Source organism: Mauremys mutica, chromosome 4 (assembly GCF_020497125.1).
Source record: "Mauremys mutica isolate MM-2020 ecotype Southern chromosome 4, ASM2049712v1, whole genome shotgun sequence".
Lineage (NCBI taxonomy): Eukaryota > Metazoa > Chordata > Testudines > Geoemydidae > Mauremys > Mauremys mutica.
The window spans coordinates 9,565,635-9,589,481 of record NC_059075.1 but is presented as its reverse complement, the minus strand read 5'-3'; the positions used below and the strand labels follow the sequence as shown (position 1 = coordinate 9,589,481).

At 44.2% G+C, this 23,847-nt stretch overlaps 1 protein-coding gene across 3 annotated transcripts; it reads right to left on the bottom strand.

The window, feature by feature from the left end:
- Window positions 1–3,660: 3,660 nt before the first annotated feature.
- On the bottom strand, window positions 3,661–23,720 carry CGRRF1 (cell growth regulator with ring finger domain 1). Of its 3 annotated transcripts, XM_045012329.1 has the most exons (8): window positions 23,503–23,630; window positions 21,061–21,245; window positions 19,440–19,520; window positions 15,176–15,315; window positions 13,470–13,647; window positions 13,124–13,271; window positions 6,733–6,840; window positions 3,661–5,115 (listed from the first exon to the last, which is right to left on the bottom strand). In XM_045012329.1, exons 4-8 carry the CDS (start codon window positions 15,237–15,239, stop codon window positions 4,768–4,770), a joined length of 846 nt encoding a protein of 281 aa, XP_044868264.1. In that variant the 5' UTR covers window positions 15,240–15,315; window positions 19,440–19,520; window positions 21,061–21,245; window positions 23,503–23,630; the 3' UTR covers window positions 3,661–4,767. The 3 variants fall into 3 exon arrangements, with proteins under 3 accessions (XP_044868264.1, XP_044868263.1, XP_044868262.1); XM_045012328.1 differs by lacking the exon at window positions 21,061–21,245 and having other exon boundaries at window positions 23,503–23,654; XM_045012327.1 differs by lacking the exons at window positions 19,440–19,520; window positions 21,061–21,245 and having other exon boundaries at window positions 23,503–23,720.
- Window positions 23,721–23,847: the final 127 nt, after the last annotated feature.

Sequence of the window (23,847 nt, the reverse complement as noted above, 5' to 3'; positions counted from 1 at the left end):
AGAAGCAGGGTGAGTGAATGTGACTCAGTGGAAATAAGAAGACAAGACCTAATGAGGAGCCCAGCGGAACGAATAACTTTGAGCGACATTTTTCCGTTTTGTGAATGCCTGGTAGAAGGGAGGGTTAAAGAGGGTCTTGGCTGTGAACAGACTATTAACTAGACTAGCAACTGGGAGAGGAAAGCCACTTTATGCTTAGGAGGCAGAGTGCAGATGGGAGACAAGATTGTTAAATCCTGTTCTGCAGAGACCTCTCACAGAGTCTGTAGCGAAGCTGGATACATTAAATTATGACTCGCTTCTGTTCCATATTGCCAGGAATAATGCCTCTTTGCACGGATATGGAGGCTGTTTTTCAGTTACTCCTCAACAGGGCTGCATAAGTAGTGGCTGGCACTTCTGCGTGACAACAGGCACAGAAGGCACAAACAGCAGACTGGGCAATGCCATGCTGGATTTCCTCACAAATAAGACCTGATGCTCACATGTGTAAGACTCCGAGGACTGCCTACATTGGTGCCCATGTGTTCAGCTTGAATCTTGTATTACATGTTGTTCACCCTAAGGGTAGGTGGTAAACAGTAACATGTTTATACACCCCCATTCATGGTAGATCCTGCCTCTCCAATATCCAAGCTCAGCTGACCCTCGGCTACTCTCCATGGCACATTCCTTGCACCAGATGGAAAACTCAGCAACAACAGAAACAAGCCCATGGAACCAAAGCCCGGCTTATCCACTCACTGTGGCAGTCAGATGATGGGGTAGGATCATAGAATCATAGAATTCAAGATCAGAAGGGACCATTATGATCATCTAGTCTGACCTCCTGCAAGATGCAGGCCACATAAGCCGATCTACCCACTCCTTATAGAATCATAGAATTCAAGATCAGAAGGGACCATTATGATCATCTAGTCTGACCTCCTGCAAGATGCAGGCCACATAAGCCGATGCCGGCCAACGATTGGATGTCTGATGGCCTTCCACATGTGTCCAACACAAACGGGGACATTTCTCCTCCCTGGCAGCACAGAGGTTGTTGTTACATATCCATTAGGCTGTTTGCTTTTTCCCCCCCTCAACTATATTCTTGCACATCTTCTCGAGGAAAGTAAAAGGCTGAAGGCATTATAAACAGGACACGTTTGATTGCAAAAAGCCATGGCGGGTGATTACTTCATTTTAAATTCTCAGTCTTGATTGTAAGGCATCATCCAGTCTTAGGACTTGTTAATAGGCAGCTTTAACTGTATCTGTTTAGAAACGGACCTAATTAAAGTAGTACAACCCCCTCCTTAGTGTGGATGCAGTTATATCGCTGTAAAGGTGTCTACACCAGCATAGATTATTCCCATAAATGTATAGGAAAAAATGGTTACCTACCTTTTGTAACTTGTTCTTCGAGATGTGCTGCACACGTCCATTCCAATTTAGGTGTGCGAGCGCCCCGAGCAGGGCTGTCGGAGATGTTTCCCCTAGCGGTATCCGTTGGACGTGCTGGCACTCGAGGAATAAGCTAGAAGGGTGTAAAGCACCTGTACACTGGTATAACTGCATTCTCTAGAGGGGGTTGTACTGCTTTAACTATACTGATTGGTAGAGTGACAAAGGTAAAGTAGTACAAACCCAGCCCTTATACTGCAGGAAGGGCTCATGTGTGGTCTGATGGGCAGGGCACTAGAGTGGGACTCAGGATGCCTGGGTTCTCCTCCCAGCACTGGTACTGACCATGGGTGGCGCGTGGCATAGGTAGGGGAAGGCTGTGCCTCCTCAAAGAGCCTGGTGTGGCCCTGCCCATGCTTTGCCCGGAAGACCCCCTCCTGCTTGCCCTAATGCCTTTCCCCTTTGGCCCCAGCCCAGGCAGGCGGGTCACTCATCTTCAGGGAAGCGTTCTGGGGCTGGGGCCAGGGTTAGGGAGGCCATGGCTGGCCTGTGGCTGAGACTTGGGGTGGCTGGGGCCTCCGAGTGCTGAGGGGCCCCTGGGCAGTGGGGCTGTGCCACCCAGCACTGGTGGGGGGCTGCCTGCCCTGTGCTTGGGGGCCATGCACCGCCTGGTGCTTGGGGACTGGGGGGGCCATGAACTGCCTGTCTGGCACTCTGGGGTTGGGAGCTGCCGTCACCCAGCCTGGCAAGTGTGGGGGGAGGACAGGACTCTGGGCTCCGGCGGGGCCTCAGGCAGGAGGGGTGGGAGCTAGCCTCCCTAGGCCGGCGGGTCACCAGCCGCCCATGGTACTGACCTACTATGTGTCCTTAAGCAAGTCAGTTCACCTCTCTACACCTCTATTTGTATTCCTGTCCTTGTCTATTTAGATTGGTAGCTGTTCCCAGCAGGTTATGTGTATTCACAGCACAATGGGGCCAGATCTCAGCTGGTGTCTCTGGGTGCTCCTGTAAAATAAATAAATAGCCCCTGAATCAAGGAAGAGAAGCTACCTGTATAATCAGCTGGTAAGGGGCTGAGGGGAAACACTCCTTGTGAAAAAACAACAACGAGGAGTCCGGTGGCACCTTAAAGACTAACAGATTTATTTGGGTATAAGCTTTTGTGGGTAAAAAATCCACCTCTTCAGATGCATGTCCAAAAAGAGCATCTGTAATGCAGGGCACAGGAGGCTCAATGTTCAGAGGGGCTAACCCTGCCCAGGGAATCTCAGACAAGTGGCTCTGGGACACTGCAACTTTGTCTCTGGGAGCACACTGAGGGATGTTCTCATCATTAATACACAGTTAAATTAGAAATAATAACACTTAGCATCCAGCCAGCACTTTCTACTTTCAAAAACTCTTTGCAAACATTATTCAGTCCTCACAACACCCCTGGCTATTATCTCTGTTTGATACATGGTGCAAGTGATGCTTCCTTAAAGTTACCAATGGAGTGTCGGGGAGCTGAGATTAGAATTCTAAAGGCAGTCCCAATACTCACTTTACTAAACCACGCCACTTCCTAATAAATCACAGGTGGCCTAGTGCATTGTCTCTCAACCTCCCAAAGACCTCAGGGGGGAGGGATAGCTCAGTGGTTTGAGCATTGGCCTGCTAAACCCAGGGTTGTGAGTTCACCCTTGAGGGGGCCACCTGGGGCAAAAATCAGTACTTGGTCCTGCTAGTGAAGGCAGGGGGCTGGACTCCATGACCTTTTGAGGTCCCTTCCAGTTCTAGGAGATTGGTATATCTCCAATTATTATTATTACTACCATCCATGGCTTCTTGGCATAGACCTTCCAGCTCCCATAATCCATTCCAGCCACAAAGGTTTTTGCATTTGGAGTCATGGCAAGAAACGGCAGATAATTTAGGGCTCTGGATTGGGGACTCCTTCTGTGCACAGTGCTCAGCTTAAGGGCAGCACCAGTAAAAGAGGCTGGGAGATGCCTCTTGAAGCCAGGCTCTCCCTCCACAGAGTGAGTGCTGTGTGGAGGGAAGGGGGAGGCCTGAGAAGCTGCTCTGGGAATGGAGGGGCTGGTGGAGCAGTGGCAGAGGAAGGAGGAGGGAGCAAATTTCTCCTTCTCTCCAAGCCCATCTCCCATAGTGAGGGTGGGAGTTTGCTATTTTTACTTTGGTGTCTCATCCCACCAGAGGATGAAGTCCTGGCCTAGAAGTTACATCACCCTGAATTACATTAGCCTGTCCTGTATTAAGAAGTGAACAGCATCATTTCGCTTCTCAACACCCATTTTTATTTTATTTTATTTTTTTGACAGAAGACAATTGTGTTTTCTGCTGTCTTTCAGCTCCTTTTCTTACTAGTGATATGAGGGAAGGTAACATGGTTACCACACAGAGGTAATGAAGGATATGGGAGAGTTGGCAAACCCACAGACTAGGCTGTCCATGTCATGGAACAGGACATGCTGCCAAACTCACATCATCTACAAAATAATTAGTCTCTTCTCCTTGCAAAAGTTAGCCCTTCATAATCCATAGCTGTCACACTAGCAAGAGTTAAAGGCCTAGCAGTGCAGTGTGGCAGTCCATACACAGTGGGCTCACTTAGACGTTCTACATGCTTGATAGTCAGTAGGAGCCTGAGGTAAAACTCACTAACATCAATGGGAATATTTCCAATCACTTCGAGGGGCTTTGGATCAGGCCGCGTGCACGCAGAAAATCTCTTTCAAAGCAGCAGAAACAAAATACAATTACAGGAGGTCCATTCCCACTAATGTCCTGAATATCCTTAACTCCCAGTAACTTCAACAGGAGTTGAGCAGCCCAGCACTTCCCATGGCCAAGTTCGTCAGATACAAAATAAATACATACGGATTTATACCGAAACTAAGAACAGATTCTTAAATATTTGGTTTCCTTCATTTTTCATTCTTTAAAGTGCTAAATATCTAAATTATACAGGATTACAATTATATTTTTTTTTCGAACTTCACATTTAAAAACCTATATATATAGGAAAAGTACTTTTCAATTTCAGTTGTATGTAAGCCTTTGTTCTTTTCTTTTTAATGTTTAGCTCAACTAAATCTACTTGTCAAAATAATCTCTAATACTTCATGAACATCCAGTCAACAGTTATCAAAAAACTCGTTCTTCATACATCTCCTACACACTTCTTCTGTCCATATTACCAGTGCATATGCAGTGTTCCAGTAACTGTATGCAGTGTGGACATGAAAAGGATGCTTAAATTGGTCTAGTAACTAACAGCAAAACCATAAAGTTACACTGCAGATCCTCTCATGGACAGAAAATGCTTTAGGTTCTACATCACGCATTTGAGAGTACAACTGGATAATTCTTGGCTTTCCACTAAAAGTCTGCTCCGTGGGGAGCATCCTGGAAAATGTGTTCGGGTTCATCTTGATCTTGCTCCTTTTTACTGCAAAGTGGAAAAGATTCTTGAACAAACTGCCTACACATTGGACACTGTTGAAAATATTTCACACACCCATCACACAGACACGTATGCCTACAGGGCAGGAGGACCCAGTTCACTGTTCCATTTTGGCAGACGACACAGTCTTTACAGTTTTCCTCATGTAATTCTGATTCAACTTCGGCCAGTCCAACCTTTTCCAGCAAGCTTTTGTCAGTGCTGCTCTCTCCAGAGGCATTGCTCGAGGGCGGGACACTGTTGCTTGCAGACATGAAGAGTTGCTATGGACAAAAAACACACAACCAAGTTTCAGCAGAATTCAGTAATTGCACATTGTCATGTGATCTACAATAGAGCAAATGCGAACTAATGGGGCCTTTCTTCTCTCTACACACATGCTTCCTATTAAGTTCAACACAGGACCAAATTCAGCTCTGGAGTGAATGGACACAACTCCCCTGACTTCAGTTATGTATATTTTGGGAAGATAAAGAGGTGCAGAAACACTAAGGGGAAAATTAGAGATAAGGGACCAGATCCCCAGCTGCCACAAATCAGTGTAGTTCATGGACTTCAGTGGAGCTATACAGGTTTACAGTGGATGAGGTTCTGGTCAAGGCTTTGTACTTTCTAGCATGCTGCTCCATATGCCTGGACTTATGTCCCTAACCTCTTCTAGCAAGCACATACTCTCTCTCTCTCTGCCTTCAAATCCACCACATTTTATCATCTCTTGTGCTTTCCTGTCTTATTTCATCTAGACTGCAAGCTCTTCAGGGAAGGGAATAGGTCTTTCATGTTTGCAAAGGGTCTGTGTTTGCAAAGAACTACCTAACACCTATGATGCTATACAAACATTGTGTGTAAAACAACAGCATCACCAACATATGTCAGATATATAATTCCAAGGCACTGGAAAAGGAACACCCGACTCATTAAGAGAATGGGTAACACTGAAGTCTACATTAACTTCCTAAAGTGTCCAATTGCAAGGGGAAACGGAACTTTTTGAAGATATCTGGCTATTGACCTACCTGAATGGAAACCTGCTCTTATATTCTATTCTAAAAAGCAGTTAGAGAGTATATATATGTATATAAACAAATCTGTACACACAATTCAAAATTGTAGTGATTATGCAGATCCATTATTATTTGTTTATTGCCAATGGTATGTTTGATGCAGTAATAATACCCCCACCATAAAGCATACGGGGATTTTTTAGGGTGGGTTATGTGGAGCAAAAATCTACCAAACAAATTGCTGGACTTAGTGAGATAAATCTATTCACAGTTTAAACTTCAAGTCAACTGAGTTCCATCAAGGAATGAAGTTGGCCCATTCTTCATAATTCATGGATACTATACAGACATTATCTGTGTATTAAGTATATTGTATTTTACTGTTATACTATAAAACCAAAGACTTTAGAAGTTATCATAAATGATTGTCAATATCCACTTTCAGCACACTGATTTAATGCTGCACACTGGGCCCAATCCAAAGACATGGAAGGCAACAGAAGCACTCTCATTGACTTGAATGGGCTTGGATCAGGTCCATTCTGAACACTCTCTAATATTTGCAGCTATTATTCCTGTCAATCTGTTACTACCACTTTGACAAATCAGGAGGGCCTGGGGTTGCCTGGAATATAAATATATAAAAACAAAGGATTTCTGTAGGAGAGTTCAGACATTTTCAGATACGAATGTAGGTTGCATTGTAAGTCTGCATGGAACTAATTTAGTGACAAGATAAATTTAACCATCATCCAGCTCCTTGCATAATAACAGACTAAAAAAACCAGAGACTGTACCAATTTAGGGTAATTGTAATCTACACAAACTAAATGAACATTGCAGTCAGAGTGAAGTAAGACTCAGAACACAGCTTACCTTAAGGTCATGAAATTGACCTTGGGCCAGAAGTAGATACTGATATAATATTCTGCAGGAAAGTCTGTAACTCTCATCGGGAATATGAATTACGGACACCATTGAAATCTAAAAACAAAGGTTTTATTTAGCACTATCTACTTCCTTGTTGATTTATATACGTGCAGTGACATGCAAACAATAGGAAGTCTATTAAGAGATTAGACAAGGTAAAACAAGTATATGGTTCAGTTTATGTCCCTTCATAGCGTGTTTAACTGTTTGTCTTGGTTCTAAGGGTTGCTTACGGTACTGTCCCAGATAGCTGTTGAACATGTGATCAAACAGACCAATCCAAGCGTCAGATTCTACAGCCACTCTGTGCTGCGTAACTTCTTCTGTGGCTAATTCACAGCGAAGATTATCCTACTACTGCTCTCAGCTAATGGACTTGGGCCCAACCAGAAAAACACGTAAGCACATGTAGTCAAAAGTAGACAAATGCTTAAATACCTGATGACTGTAACCTCTTTGGAACACAGGCTGTCTTTAAGTTCTGTGTTTGTACAGCACCTAGCACAATGGGGTCTTGGTCCAGGACTAGATCTCCTAGATGCTACGATAATACATTACTGTTTACTATTATATGTGCCTCATGCTGGACCTCTGCACAGCAATGAATTTCATCCAGAGAGAGCATGACTGAAATTGTGACTCGCTCTTGCACAGGGGCACACAAAGAGGGGGCGAGGGAGTGAAACTCCTTGAGTACCCAGGAAAAGCCAATCACAGTCTGGCCTTAAAGAACCGTAAATAGTACAAGTCCAATATGACTTGGTCTTCTGTGGCTGGATTCTATCCTGCCTTGGACAATAGCAGTAACCAGCTAAGTTCTGACTGTCACTCCACTGTCACTTTCCTATTTGTGTTCTCCTTGCTACCACAAAACACTCAGAGGTTGGTTTTCAGATCCCAGATGGCATTTAGAGGTATCATCATTCAGCCTGTAAACAGAGCAAATACAGGACATAAAAGTCACTGAGAAGGACAAGATATGGAACCCGCAGACTGATTTTTACAGTCACTTTGCAGACAATAATAGTATTTTATACTTATGTATTGTGTTCAAGCCAAGAAGACAACCAACCAAGCAACCATAATGGATTGTAAAGAAGAGAGAAGCCCAATATTATTGCAAATTCCAAGGCTCTCGGAACAACGAGGAATCTATAAGTTGTTTTTTGTTTAAAGTTATTTTACAAGCTTGGGGATCAGACATGCACTTAGGATACCTCTAGTTAGCTAATGCAAACATAAAGCATGCAGAGATTAAATGAATTAAACATATGTATTTATACTAATCACATTGACTATCCCCCAGGGCTAGCTATAGCCTCATTTTTTAATCACAGAATATTTTACATCTTAATAGTGATCCATTTGTTTAGTTTTGGAATCAAGATGTCCCTAATACTCAGAATGACAGATTTGGTATTAGATAACAAGAATTTAAGAGTCAACAGCCCCAGTTCTATTAGTGCAATTACACTGTGTCAATTTGCAATAAGCAATGATTATTACATAGATCCCTGCTTAATAAATGCGACCTGGTCTACAGCTGCATTATCAAAACTATGTTTTAGTTCACAAGAAAAAATATATAATAGAACAGTAGAATACATTGAGTAGTATCCCTTAAAATAGTACGCAAACCCTCTGTGGGCATATATACGCTGCAATTAAAAATCTACAGCTGGCCCGTGCCAGCTGACTCAAGCTCATGGGGCTTGGGCTGCAGGGCTGTTTCATTGCAGTGTAGACTTCTGGGCTCGGACTGCAGCCTCACCTCTGGGACTCTCCCACCTTGCAGGGTCCTGGAGCCTGGGCTCCGGCCTGAGTCCCAGGACCCTGCGAGGTGGGAGAGTCCCAGAGCTGAGGCTGCAGTCCGAGCCCAGAAGTCTACACTGCAGTGAAACAGCCCCACAGCCCAAGCCCCATGAGCCTGAGTCAGCTGGCACGGGCCAGCCATGGGTGTCTAATTACAGTGTAGACATGCTGGTAAGGTTCTCACTATCCTCTGTGTTTCAGAAGCTGCTAAAAAACCCAGGAGAAGCAGCAGTGTATATAGATTCATAGAGTTTAAGACCAGAAGGGACCATTAGTCCTGACTTCCTGGATATTACAGGCTGTTAAATTTCACCTAGTTACTCCAGTATTGAGCCCAATAACTTGTTTGACTACAGCATAATGTGCATTTGGCTTAATCATATTTTCCAGAAAGGCAACCAGTCTTGAAGACATTAAGATATAGAAAATCCACCACTCCCCTTAGCAGATTTAACCATCACCCTCACTGCTTAACATCTGTACTTAATTTCTAATTTAAATGTTTCTGGCTTCAGTTTTCTAGACACTGGCTCTTGTTCTGCCTTCTCCACTACATTAAGAGCATTTTGGTATTTTTCTCCCCACTAAATACTTACACACTGTGTAATCAAATCAACTCTCAGTCAGTTTCAGCTTATCAGAAAGGTTAAGCTCTTTATGCCTCTCACTAATGCATTTTCTCCAGCTCTCAAATCATTCCTGTGGCTCTTTTCTGCACCCTCTCCAATTTTTCAACTTCCTTTTTAAAATGTGGACAGTTATTGGTCTCACCAATGCAGAACACAGAGGTAAAAATCATTCACTTACTCCGAACTCAGGACTCCCGTGTTTCTACATCCAAGGATCACATTAACCCTTCTTGTCACAGCCTGGCACCGGGAGCTCATGTTAAGTTGCTTGCCCACTGTAAACCCTAAATCCTTTTCGGAGTCACTGCTTTCCAGCAGGTACGAGCTGCATTTCTTATCTGCATGTGGCTGTATTTAAACACATTTTGTTTGAATGGGCCCATCTTACCAACCAATCCAGACTGCTCTGTATGATCCCCCAGCCCCCATTGTTATTTATTGTTTATCTATTGTGTGATATTCTGATTAACTAACATGTCACGTCATTTATAGTCATTGTATGTTGAATAGATTTAAGAGTAGAATTATCCAAGTATAAAGTTGACCAGTAGTCAGAAGGGATACGTATGTATTAGGCACCTAAGTAAGTAGGATTGAAATGTAAGGCCTACAGGCTGAGGCCTATAAAATGTCAGCTTAGCCATACTAGGCCAGAGGCTTAAGCAATGCTTGACATAAGATGGTGACCAAAGAATAACCCAATGCCACAAGATTACGGGAAAAGATGTGCCAATGAGTGGTACAGCGAAAAATTAACTGTAAAGTTAATTTTGGACTACAAGGTACCCGGTAGTCAAATTTCTTCTAACAAATGCCCTAACCTATGTGCGTAAATGCTAATGAGAACAAAAGGAACTATAAACAACCTATGAAAAATGGGGTTCCCAGTATTCTTAGGGGATACAATGCAAATAAGGAAAAAAGGGTGGACACCTTCATGCACATGTGCGGAGTATTAGGTGAAGTTAGAATCAGAAGATAAACTAGGGCTCCCAGACTGGGTAAAATGAGTTGCCTATGGGAAAACACCAGCAGGAATCATCCCTCCACTGACGATCAATTGGAAGGAATCCATCAGACCCTAAGAATATTGTTAAGGATGTGAGTATGACTTTATTTGTAACTTTGAGATCATAGCTATACAAGTATAAAGTTCTGTAATAATGAAAAAAAAAAACAAAAAAAAACTTTAGCATAGGTCTTTATAGGATTTCTATATGCATGTCTAATCATAACCTTAACTGTAACTTCAATAAAATTTGTAAAGAAGACTAGACCTTATACGTGTGAATATACGTGGGGTCACTATCCCTGGTCTTTGTGTGTTCCTAGAGGCTCTAAATCTGAAGCAGATAGCAGAGGTGATGTTCACTCTGAGCTTGAAACTGTAGCCACCAGAGCCAAACCCACAGTGGTGTAATATAACATTACTACATTCACTTTAAATAAAATAAAAGGCTAGAGTGACATCCACACATTTTATTATCAGCAGTCATTTTATATTTACTTCCAGATCCCTGATAAAATGTTGAATAGCATCAGGCCTAGTCCCCATCCCGTTGGAATCCCTCTAGAAACACCCCCATTGACAACTACTATTGGAGATCTTTCAGCCAGTTCTTAATCCATTTAATGTGTACTTTTCGGAGATTGTATAGTCCTACTTTTTAAAATCAGAACATTGTGCAGTACTAAGTCACACAACTTACAAAGGAAGTAAATTACATCTACACAGTTACCTTTATCAACCAAACTTGTAATCTCAAAGAATGAAATAGGTTTTGTCAAACAAACCTATCGTCCATAAAACCATGTTCACTGGCATTATATTCCTATCCTTTAATTCTCTATTAATTTAATCACATATGTAGCTGGTCCTTGCATCTCATATATAGTTAGTAAACATGGTTATTTGGATCCCATTCTGCTCATGCAGTTGCTTTATTTTACCTATGTTGTGTAAATAGCAAGTGATCCAATAAAAACTTATCTAGCCATGATAATGGAGCAAATAATTAAGCTATCAATTTGCAAACACCTAGAAGATAAGAAGATGATAAGTAACCAGTCAGTTTAAATAATAAACATATTTTAAATGTGTTAGCTGAGATTTCTGATAAATACATTCCATTTTTTCCACATAGATGAGACCTTTGATTCATGAAAACTCATGATTCCTACAATCCCATGCTCAATTAAAAAACCCACACATTATTTAGGTACACCTCTACCCCGATATAACACGAATTCGAATATAACACGGAAAAGCAGCACTCCGGGGGGGCGGGGGGGGCGGGGCTGCGCACTCCAGCGGATCAAAGCAAGTTCGATATAACGCGGTTTCACCTATAACACGGTAAGATTTTTTGGCTCCCGAGGACAGCGTTATATCGGGGTAAAGGTTTACCAACAAATGCTAATTGTGTGACAGCTATTAAAAAAACCAAGCATGAGTTTGCAGGGGAACATACCAGAGGTTTACCTTGGATGTATTATTAGACTTAAATATAAATATGCTTCCTTAAGATTTTTGAAGTTTTGCATCAAAGTTAGATTCAATCCTTCCATTTGGACCATGAAAAAATCTAGAATCTGTTTCTGCTTTTAATGTACAAGTGGATTCTGCTTCTGCTACTTTGGCCAATTGAAAGGTGTTTGACAATGACAATCAGGAAGAAAAACTATCAAAAAAAACCCAAAACAAAACAGGAAAATAAAGTGGGTTTCTCCCCTGGTAGGTGATGCAAAAAATGTCATGTTAAACAATCCAGCTTTCTCATGTTAGTTTAAGAAACCTTCTTGCAAGTTTGTTAAATCTACATTTTATCTTTATTAAACTAAACTGAATTATAAGCATACTTGGATGTACTGACTGGGGAAGGAGCTGGATACATTCTTCTGTTGAGGCCTTTATGGTGGGGTAGCAGGAAGCTAAGGGATAGGAATAGTTGGAAAAGGTAATATGTAAGTTTTCCTGGGTATTATTTTGGCCATGACTGATTTCTATATTAGTATGTAGAGAAGGTCAATCGTATTGGGGAGTTTGCCTTCAAATGTGTATGCCTCGATATACATTAGTATTCATGCACCTAAAGCTATTGGAACAAAATATAACATTTAAACTCAGAAAGACACTGGATAAATACACATATTGCACAGTGAACACTCAGGAACTGAAATCAATTCCTCTGTGGGAAAAAAAAGTTTTGGAAGGGATATTAAACTTCTTGCTTCAGCATTTAAGCTAATCTCTAACTATTAGGTATTAAGAGAAGATTTTCATGGGGAGTAGGTTACTGAGTATCCCTCTACTGTGGGATTTTCGCAACTTTCTCTGCAACATCCAGTGTTGCCATTGTCAGGACAGGACACTGGACAAGATGAACAATGGGTCTGATCTGATATGGCAATTCTTACAGTCTTAATCCTCTCCCCAGAGATCAGTCCAAATAGTTCTGCCAGGTACTGGGGTGAATCCCTCTTCTTGACCCACAGAAGTTACAAAGACTAAACCAAATCAAAGGCTCCACAACACTCCATATGGTAGGGGAAAGGATTTGCAGTGATTGATACCCGGGCCTGACACTTCCTTAGCCCTCATGCCCTGCTCCAATGTGCTGGCACACAAAGACCTTCATGGCTATGAGCTCTGTGTTGTGCAGAGGGTGAGCACTTCCTGAATGGCCCACCCATACATTCATCCCTACCCCACGCACAGCAGGACCACCAGGTGCCTCTGTTTAGGGAGCCATCATTAGTGCACAGGGGAGGCCTACATTCTGTTTTCGGCCAACATGAGAAGAGCAAGCCAGTCTTTCTACTCAATCCTAATGTACGTTCTGAAGCATCCAAACACATCAGTACAGTGCCCTGCTATACATTCTAAAATTACTCACAATGTCGTATATTTCTCTGTCGTCTTCGTCAGCTAAAGTCAACAAAGCTACCAGCGGGTAACGAGCTCTAGGCACTGGGCCAAAGCCTGCAATTTGAGCATCTTCTGGCAACTGACAGTATTTTTCTTCCTTGTCAGTTTTTTTAATGCTTTATTTGTGTAAAGGAAAACAATCAATGTCACTGCAATTGAAGACAAATGTGGCACTTGCACTAAGAGTATTCTCAATCCTATTCATTCATAAATGCACGGTGCCAAAAACTGCAGACTGCTCATGAGGCTCAATTCTCCCTGTGCCAGAAAATTAGCATAGTTTGTCAAAATATTTTTTTAAAATAAAAGGATACAAATACTGCTGTCGATAGATGTATTCGCTGTAGAGAGCGTCTTCTAGTGCCTGCGGAGTCTTTATTCTGAAGCAATAGACGTGTTTCTGCAAAGCTTCGTGTAGTTTTTGAACACTGCACCCCCAGTAGCAGGTAAGGATACAGTCTTCCAGACAATCAGGTGTCAGTGTTATGCCCCCTTAGAGAACAACATATAAGTGCATGAAAAGAAAACGCATCCTACACAATGCAAGCTTCATCAGCTCACCAGTATACAGAAATCCTGCATTTACCAGCCGTAATTCCTTAAAGGCAGCAGAGGGAAAGCAATGCCAGTACCCAGATTTTTTTTTTTAAATTTAGAGTGGATTTAGAGCACTTGAAAGGGGAAGGCCATGAGGTGCCTTTTGCTGCTCCAAGGGAACCTCATGCAAGGTAAGATTTACTGCTGACAGCATTCTATGTACTAGCTCTCTTAGGGGACTGAGTATGACTCCTACCCCAAAGACTATGCCGTTTGGAAAATGATATTTAACTAGACTCGCATCCTAGCACGTGCCTGTGCTTGATGGAAGAATCAGGCCCTACTGCATGTACACAGTGGGGATGAAACTATGTGCCATGTTTCTTTCCCCACTTGTTATCAGTGCAGGAGACAGCAATACTTAGCCATTAGGGACAGATTTTAAAAAGAGGTGTAGGCCAGACTTTCAAGAACTCAGCATCCACAGCTTGGGACAGATTTTCAGAGGAGCTCAGCTCCCACTTATGGTCAGATTTAGAGAAGCACCCAACACCCAATATGGTGAGCTGTTTGGAAACGCGGATCAATTATTCTGGTGCCTGAATGGGAGTGGTCAGTGCTTCTGGAAATTCTGGCCCTGTAATGCCAAGATTCTTTGTGGGAAAAGGGATGAGGAGACTTGAGCTCATTACTGCAGTGCTTTTTATTTGCATACAGGAAGGTTTTACAGGTTGGCTGCCCGACTTTGACACAGGCTGGGAGAGGATCTCCTGAATTCTGCGGTGACTCTGGAATGGACTGGATGTTTGAACAAAGCAGCACTTTAAAAGAAAAACACACACAAACTGCAAGCCACCACTTGAGTTTACATCCCAAGCACATACAAATATCTTTCTTCTTTGGCTGGTGTGGACAGCCATACAGGAGGAGACTGGGAGTAAGGGGGCTGGGCTGAGACCGGGCATTGCATTTATATAGATCCAGCTGCCCCAACACTTTGTGCAAGGAGCAAGAGGGGCTCCTATACCAGCCCATAAGCTGCAATAGCATCAGTGGAAAGCTGCTCATCAGCTGAGCTCACTGTTCCCAATTGGTGCAGAAGGACACAGATCTCCTGCCTCTCTGCAGTTCACCCGCATGGGGCCCAATTATTTCAATTTCAAGTGGATGGGACGGATTTCACAATGAATGAAGTTGTGTCCAGTATTTTATCATCTCCAGTTGTTTTCAATCACTGAAAATATTTGTCGCTAGAGCAGGTTTTATTAATGAAATTTATCTCTCTCCAAAAAATCTAATTTTTGAGCCCCACAATATTGACACTGCCACTTTAAAACACACAACGGTTTGGTAAGCTGCACCAGTATAGCTATTTCTATGGCAACTGTGTAAGGAAACACGTTATGGCAATGGAAGTAAGGGCTGGGAGCTATAGGTGGGGAAAGGGCACTGAATAAAACCTAACATAAAAAAATCCACTGACTTGTTATGGAAACTGCAGCAGGATGCGGAATTTCTAAGCCAAAAGGATTCTTCACTTGTCTCATCTGCTTTTTGGATACTCTTACGCTGGATTCTATTTCTTCTGAATTTCTCAGGATCACAGGAACATCCCAACCAAACCTAAGAGACATGGAACCACGAGATGCATAAGCGAGCATGTGTTAGTGCTAGCGTATTTGAACTGCCTTTCGGATCTAAATAACAAGCAACACAATAGAACTACAGCTTGGAATTACAGAATCTTTGCTAGGATGCATGCACAGTAAATACTGTCAATCAAAACCTGGATCCATGGAATACAGTGGTTTACAGTAATAAAAGTGGGAATCTTTAACACTAGTAAGAACATAAGAATGGCCATATTGGGTCAGACCAAAGGTCCATCTAGCCCAGTATCCTGTCTTCCGACAGTGGCCAATGCCAGGTGCTTCAGAGGGAATGAACAGAACAGGTAATCAAGTGATCCATCTCTGTCCCCCATTCCCAGCTTCTCGCAAACAGAGGCTAGTGACACCACCTAAGCTGATCCTGGCTAATAGCCATTGATGGATCTATCCTCCATGAATTTATCTAGATTTTGAATCCTGTTATAGACAAACTTTTGAAGGGAGAGTATTTTCCCTCTTTTTCAAAGTTTTGCAGAGGTAAAGTAATGAAGATGATTAGTGCCCTCTAGTGGTAAAGTTTTGACTAAACTTCCCCAAAACCAGATCTATAGGAGCTGCTGCTTGCTCAGTGGCAAGTGACGTTGCTTTCAGTGTTGGGACAAACCTGATGCGTTGTGTACTTTCAGCAGTAATAAGAAGCAGTAATAAGAAGCCTCTAGAGCCTGATCCTGCAGCCCTTGAATTCATATAGCTTTTGTTATAGCCACTGGGATTTGCATTCATGAGGGCCGCAAGATCCGGGTTTAACATTTTAATCTTGATTATGAAGATGTTTCTTTGAGACAGTTTCTGATTCAGGCCCAGAATCAAAGCCCAAAGAAGTTGACGGGGAGGCTCCAATTGATTTCAACAGAGTTTGGATCAGGCCCTCAAGGCTGAGGTTAGCATGCCAGCCCAAGTGGGGTCACTTGTATCAGTCCGGATCCTTGGCCATCAGTTTTTAAAATCATAGCTCCCTACCTATCATTACTCACAGGCACTGTTAAGCATGATATTGAACCTGAAGGAACCAAGAGGGAATACTGCAGGAGGATCCTATTAAATACAAAATGCACTGCAGCTTTTAAAATGCACCAGCAACAGAGAGCTGTGATGTACACAATCTAAGAGCAAAATACACACTCATTTCTGTTTTCAGATAAATTCACCTTTAGAAGTGACTGGGGATACTGTCCTGGAAACAGTATGCTAATTCAGAAGGCAATTTTAGGGACTGAATAGGAGAAATGTTGTTTCTGTATTAATCTATCCTAGATTTTATACAAAGGAAGCAGCAGACATAGCTTGAAGGGTTTGGGTTTTTTTGTCACCTCATTTTATATATTGTCATTTATTAGCTCCACGGAGCTGCACCATTAACATTTATGACTTAGTACATTCGCCAGTGCTAGCTGTAAAGTTGAAGTGATGGCCCTTTTAAAGGGTTTACAATGTTGGTTCACTCAGTCATCAGCATATTACACCCTGGGGAATTCTTCGGGATGCTCTACCTGCTTCTTCATAACAAACTCCCTGATAAGGATGGCATAAAATGTATGAAATCCCCAGATTTATTGTTTCCCTTAAATATGCTAGACTAGTTTGCTGGCACAATGAGATGGGTCTCATAGAAGCAAATCAAGCTTAAAGGGACATTGTCAGTTTAAATCTAGTCAGTTTTAAAAAGCGCTAAAAAAAGTTTCAGCTACAATGTCTGTCTCTGAGCCTGTCGGAATTTTTGTGGCTTCACAACCAATTTCCCTCTGTCGCTGTGTGAAAGGACCACGAAAAACAACAGGGGAAGCAGAACTATACACAAAGTGCTGGCAAATGGACAACTAAAATGAGATTTGTTTTTCCTCTAGTCTGTTAGTGTTTTATAGAACATAAGGTGTTGTTTGTAACAACAGCAAGTAAAACATCAGACAGAAGTGTGATTTTCAGGTTGACAGTGTCTCTTTAAGAAATAAAACCTCAAGACTGTTCTTGGTAGCAGCAATATGTTCCCAGTAGCTTAACAAAGGGCTCCCAGAACCACTGGATTCCTTAGCCTGCTTATCAGGATTGCGCATATTCACAGAAGGGAGGGCTAATAGGCTGGAAAAATCGATAGAGCATTTTTATTTAAAAGATGAATGTGTATCATAACCATAATCAAAGAAGGAGACAACAATACTTGGCAAACAAGCTTACATTTAACTGCACTTTGTTGGCAACGTTCACCCTTTTTCTATAGTATACTGAGTAACCTGGTAATTCAGCAGTGTTCAACTTGTGCACAAACGGCCAGTTCCTCAATCAGCAGCGCTCTACTGACTTCACTGGTATTATACTGATTTACATTAGCTGACCCTGAGAGGGTGGATTTAATATTTTGCAGGTAATCTCCCCAACTATTGCTTTTTTAATATACCTGCTCTTTTATGCCACCTGGTTGATTCCAAAGGTAAAAAGCTTTGCTCTTTGGAAGCATTTTGCATTGGTCAATAGCAATCAGATATTCACCAGGACAAATAGACATGGAAAAACAAGTCTCTAGTATAGAGTCTTTTCATCAGCGAAAGGCAAAAAATGTGTTCATCGATAACTAGATGTACTGAATACACAAGGCCCTTCATTTTCAGTTTTTATCTTGTTTAAAAAGTTTCCCAGGAATTTATCAGGGCTGATTAGCAAACAATATATAAAGTGAAAAATCCGTGCAAAAAATTAAGTTTGCAGTTTTTTAGGTAAATAACACTTTTCCTTTTTTTTTTTAAATCTTAAAAACATTCTGAAACATAGTTGTATATAGGTTTCAGAGTGGTAGCCATGTTAGTCATCGGATGCATGGGTTTTAGCTCATGAAAGCTTATGCTCAAATAAAGTTGTTAGTCTCTAAGGTGCCACAAGTACTCCTGTTCTTTTTATAGTTGTATATAGTTATTCATTTTTGACCCATTTTAGCATAAAAAGTAATTCGCTAACTTATTTGCTTTGAATGCTGATTACCAACTTACAGATAGGCTGGATAAATATGGGGTGGGCGGGGGATTTGACAACAGTATATACACTAGTGCTTAAGTCATTCCAGTACTTCTAACCAGGCTTCCCACTCTGGTCCAGGTTACTGCGCCACCATCTCTACTTCTGGAGTGGGCGCAGAAGTGGAAGAGGTGGCAGAGACAGTGTGAGAAGATGGTGTCCTCGTTTCCCCCATCTTTTCCACAGCCTCTTCTAGGTGCAGCCCTGGGAGTTACGACACTTTCAAAATTCAGGTAGTAGTAAAAACCTAATAATGGCTTCTGTGAAACCAGGGAAACTTTCAGTTTAAAAAAAAAAAAAGTAAAAACTGAAAATGAATACTAAATTCGAAGTTACAATAGCACTGCAAGGAGAGTGAAATCAAGGTTAGAATATGATATTCTAGTTATCAGGGGTCAGATCCTTAACATGTGGAAACTGATGTAGCTCCATTCAAATCAATGGAGCCACATCAACTTATACAGGCTAAGGGTCTGTCCAGGGGCAGCTCTAGGTATTTTGCCGCCCCAAGCACGGCAGGCAGGCTGCCTTCGGCGGCTTGCCTGCGGGAGGTCCCCGGTCCCGCGGATTGAGCGGCAGCCTGCGGGAGGTCCGCCGAAGCCGCGGGACCAGCGGACCCTCCGCAGGCATGCCACCAAAGGGAACCTGCCTGCTGCCCTCGTGGCGACCGGCAGAGCGCCCCCCGTGGCTTGCCGCCCCAGGCACGTGCTTGGCATGCTGGTGCCTGGAGCCGCCCCTGGGTCTGTCCCCATATCTTCAAAAGTATAAGCCTTATAATGCTGCTCGTGTGACACTAGTCTGAAGGCACATGTGAAAATTCAGGAGTCAAAAATCTGCATAACAAGTAAGGCCAACATTTTCAAAGACTGTCCACTAATTTTTGAATGCCCAACTTGAATCCCTTGGGACGTCTTTTTCAGAGTGCTGAGCCCACAGTTCCTGTTGGCAGCATTTGGGGATGCAGATACTCAGCTCCATTGAAAATCAAACCCTAGGTGTCTCAGGCATGCTACAAAAATGGAGGCATAGAAAGTTAGTGGATGCTTTTGCAAATGTAGGCCTCAGTGTTCATACGTTGTTGGTGTATCTCAGGTTGACTTGCTTAGTCAGGAACACCTCCATAAAATGGGACTGCTGATTGCTTGCAGAAAATGACTGGAAAACAAGAGACAAACAACATCATAGAAAAGGAGATTGTACCAAATTATTATTTATTGTTTAGATCACACCATAGGCATGCACAGCACTCGACAGAACAAACAAAGGGGCAATTCCCTGTCCTGAGTTTACAATTTTAAATCCTGTTTCTGCAATGAAACACATGCAGAGAGCCCCCGCACTCACTTGTAGCCCTTCTGAGGCCAATGGAAACCTGTGTGAGTACAGGAGTCTGCCTCTATGCACCTAATTATAGCATCAGGGCCTAAATCACACATAACACAGCAAGGGATGACCATGAACAAAAGGTGAGAGGGTAAGTAATGGTTAAAACATCAAAGGATCACAAGATATTGCTTATGTTTCATGCACATCTTGTTCATTCCAAGTCTAATTTTTCATTTTATTTATATATATGTAGCCTGGGTTAATGGGTCTGACAATGGGAACCAAGCTTGTTGGTGAGTAGATGAGAGATGGGGAAGACTGCAGTGTGTTCACCTCCCCAATGGACGGGGGCAGTGCTGAGCCTTGTGAGGAAGTGAACCCTAGGCAATGGAAGGCTGACTGAGCCAATCGGAGAGGGGATGAAAGCTCTGCCCAAGGGGGCACGGGCAATCTCCTGCCTCTCTTCCTCTGCCTGAGGGAGTTGCCCATGTTATCCTGAAAGGGGTTTGTTGAACTATTCTGGGAGCGACCAACTGGACTTAAACACTGAGGAGGCCCTCCAGCATTGTGGAGGCTTTTTCCACAAGGAGTAATGCCTATTGCTGCCGAAGAGAGGCCAGCTCCCTAGGCAAATCGGCACCCTCATCACCTCCTCGCACTCAAGCACCTTCAGGCCTAGAATGACTCATCAAGATATGTGAGGTTCCTCCACCTTACAGAGCCCACTAGTATGGAGTAAAACAGACTTGTGAATGCATGGAAATCCACCCTGCGGATAGTGTTACTTGGGAGTTGTATGGTATTACAGATGTACCCAGTCCAAATCAGTCCTCCTCTCCCCTTTATATGTTTCCTCTATATTTCCCCTTGTAGGTAAAGTGTAGCTTGATTGTTGGTTCATCCATTAGAGAGGTGTCAGAAGAATATATGTATGAGGTACGAGGCTAGTCACAGGGATAAGTACTGGGTGAGGAATAATCAAAATGACATTGGGAGGTAAGGTACGGTTCCTGATTACTGTAAACAGTCAGGTGGAAGCACCCCTAGTTAATGGCTAAGAACCCAGGCCACTGAAACCCACCGCAACCAAAGCAGAGGGACACTGGATAAGGGCTCCTGGTGGTGATTAGCAGCCCTTAACTCATAAAATCCCCTTATATATATATGCAGGCATGTTTCCACGCACACACACACATACACACCAAGGAATTGTTTAAGCTGTGATTAGCTGTTGTGAGTTCTTCTGTGTTTATAAAAATATTAAAAACTGAGGGAGCAAAAATGTGCTAGAGGTGAGAAGCAGACAACAGTGTTCTAAGGTTAACGTGTGAGGAGGGAGAGAAGGAGAATGTTAAAAAGGAACCACCACCTTAATTGTGTTCTACTTCCCATGCACACACAATGCCTGGCTTCCATCAAATTTCTTCAGATGATGCAATGCTCCAAGGGAAGAACCACCACGGATGGAAACTGGCAACTCCAGATTGCTACTGGTCAGTCGTGAATCAGTTTGGAGTTGAAGAGTCCACCACGGATTTATACTCAGAGTGGATTCTATGATGTTTAATAACGTGACAGAAATGTTATAATCTACACAATTTAAGATAAGACTTTCCTAAAATTAGGCCCCATATTCATGCACTTAAATAAGGAGCCTGATTTTCAGAAGGGCTGAGCACCCAGCATCTTCCATTAAAGGAGATCTGAGGAACAACTGATAGGAACCAGAGTGGTGCTTGCGGGATAAAACTCTATTATAGAAATTCTGTCCCTTTAATCAATCTCTTATTCTCTTCCAATACAGGTTAAATTTAGAACATTGGTATCATCCATGAGGCAGAGATTCCACAAGTAAGAAAAAGTAGAGTTTCTATGACAGCTTTTCCCACACTCAGTACATTTATGGAGTGTCTCTGCTGTGCAGATTCTCTGATGCACAATAAGGTTGGAGTGGTGACTAGCAAGCAAGGAAGGATCAGATTCTGCTTTCATTTACACCAGTATAACACGAGGGGAGTTAATAAAAAATGAGAACAGTACTTGATCCAAAAACATATTTGAGAATCCCAGTTATAGAAAAAGGTTATGCTTCTAAACATTGGAAAAGAAATCAAGAGGTAACTTTATATAATGCTCAAAGGAATTGATGCTACGAGTTTATCTAGTGACTACTAAATAAGAGGTGATAACATAGAAAGGACATTACACTAAAGGAAAAGTCAAGCAGAATATTTATAAGCTACCAAAAGTACCAATACCAATAACCAGAGTCACTAGTTTCAAAGGATGAGGAAAATATTGTCAAGTATCAGAGGGGTAGCCGTGTTAGTCTGGTTCTGTAAAAGCAGCAAAGAATCCTGTGGCACCTTATAGACTAACAGACGTTTTGCAGCATGAGCTTTCGTGGATGAATACCCACTTCTTCGGATGCAAGTCTTGCATCTGAGGAAAATATTGAGACTCAGTACTACAGGTATCAATGCTAATTCAATAAAGAGGCAGGATCTATGCTGAGTCAATTTCCTGACCCCAATGCAAACATGGCTTTCCAGACAACAGCCATCTAGACGCTTTTGATTATTTATCAGCTGACTAGCTGACAGGGAATAGGCTCTGCTGGAATGGCTAGATACCTCATTAGTTGCAACTGCATCGCATCCCGGCCTACCACTTGGTTAAGATCTGCATTTATTGCTATGAACTGTAGGAAGCAACCCTGTCTTGGCAGATGTGGTCTAGCCCGCGCTGCCCATCTCTATGGGAACAGTGGTGTCTGTTTCTGAAAGTAGTTGACAGTAAGACTGCTGCTGAATCCTAACTCTACAGGGGACCCTCCATGCTCTCTTCACATTCAACAGGCATCAGGCTGCCTCTAAGCTAGACCACCCACCACATAGGGAAACCAGACAGCAAATGTGAAAAATCGGGACAGGGGTGGGGGGTAATAGGAGCCTATATAAGAAAAAGACCTAAAAATCGGGACATCTGGTCACCCTACCACCACACGCAGGACACTGTCGCCTCTCCACCTAAACATCCACCTCCCACCGAGCTCCAGCACCAGAACAACCGGGCAGCGTCCAGTGACCCCTTAGCCCCCAGCCATCAACAAACTGCTGCCCTGTGCAAGTCCCGCGCTGCCCAGCCCCAAGCCCGCACCAGATCCCCCATCCCTCCATGCCGGTCCCAGGCTCCTGCTCCTCCTCCTCCCCCCCCCGCCCAAGCCGGTGCCCGACCCTCAGCACCCCCCGGCCCCGCCCCCTCCGCGGCCCCGATCCCGGGCCCCGCCCTCACCAGCCCCGCCCCCCGCGGCCCCGATCCCGGCCCCGCGCTCACCAGCCCCCCGGCCCCGCGCTCACCAGCCCTGGCCCGATCCCGGCCCCGCGCTCACCAGCCCCCCCGGCCCGATCCCAGGCCCCGCGCTCACCAGCCCCCCCCCGGCCCGATCCCGGCCCCGCGCTCACCAGCCCCCCCCGGCCCGATCCCGGGCCCCGCGCTCCCCCCCCCCCCCCGGCCCGATCCCGGGCCCCGCGCTCACCAGCCCCGCCCCCCCGGCCCCCGCGCTCACCAGCCCCCCCCGGCCCGATCCCGGGCCCCGCGCTCACCAGCCCCCCCCCGACCCCCGCGCTCACCAGCCCCGCCCCCCCCGGCCCGATCCCGGCCCCGCGCTCACCAGCCCCGCCCCCCCCGGCCCCGCGCTCACCAGCCCCGCCCCCCCCCGGCCCCGCGCTCACCAGCCCCGCCCCCCCCGGTCCGATCCCGGCCCCGCGCTCACCAGCCCCCCCCGGCCCGATCCCGGCCCCGCGCTCACCAGCCCAGCACCAGGCCGCTGGTAACCAGGAAGCAGACAAACACCACAGCGATGTAGAAGAGCGGGGAGTATTCGTAGAGCGTCACCAGGAACACGGCGGCCATGGGGCTTCGCGGCCTCCCCAGTACGGGGAGGGGGAGGGGAGGCTGCCAGCGGAACCAGCCGCCCGGCCTCCGAACCGGCCGCGCTCGTTCCAACTCCGACGGCTGCGGCCCTACTGCGCATGTGCACGGCTTTTGCGCATGCCCACTAGAAACGTGAGGCCCCACTGAAGCTGCTGCCCTTAGTCTGCCCTGAGTTTGGTACAGGAGCGGGAGCAGGGGCGGGGACGGCACGTGGAACGCA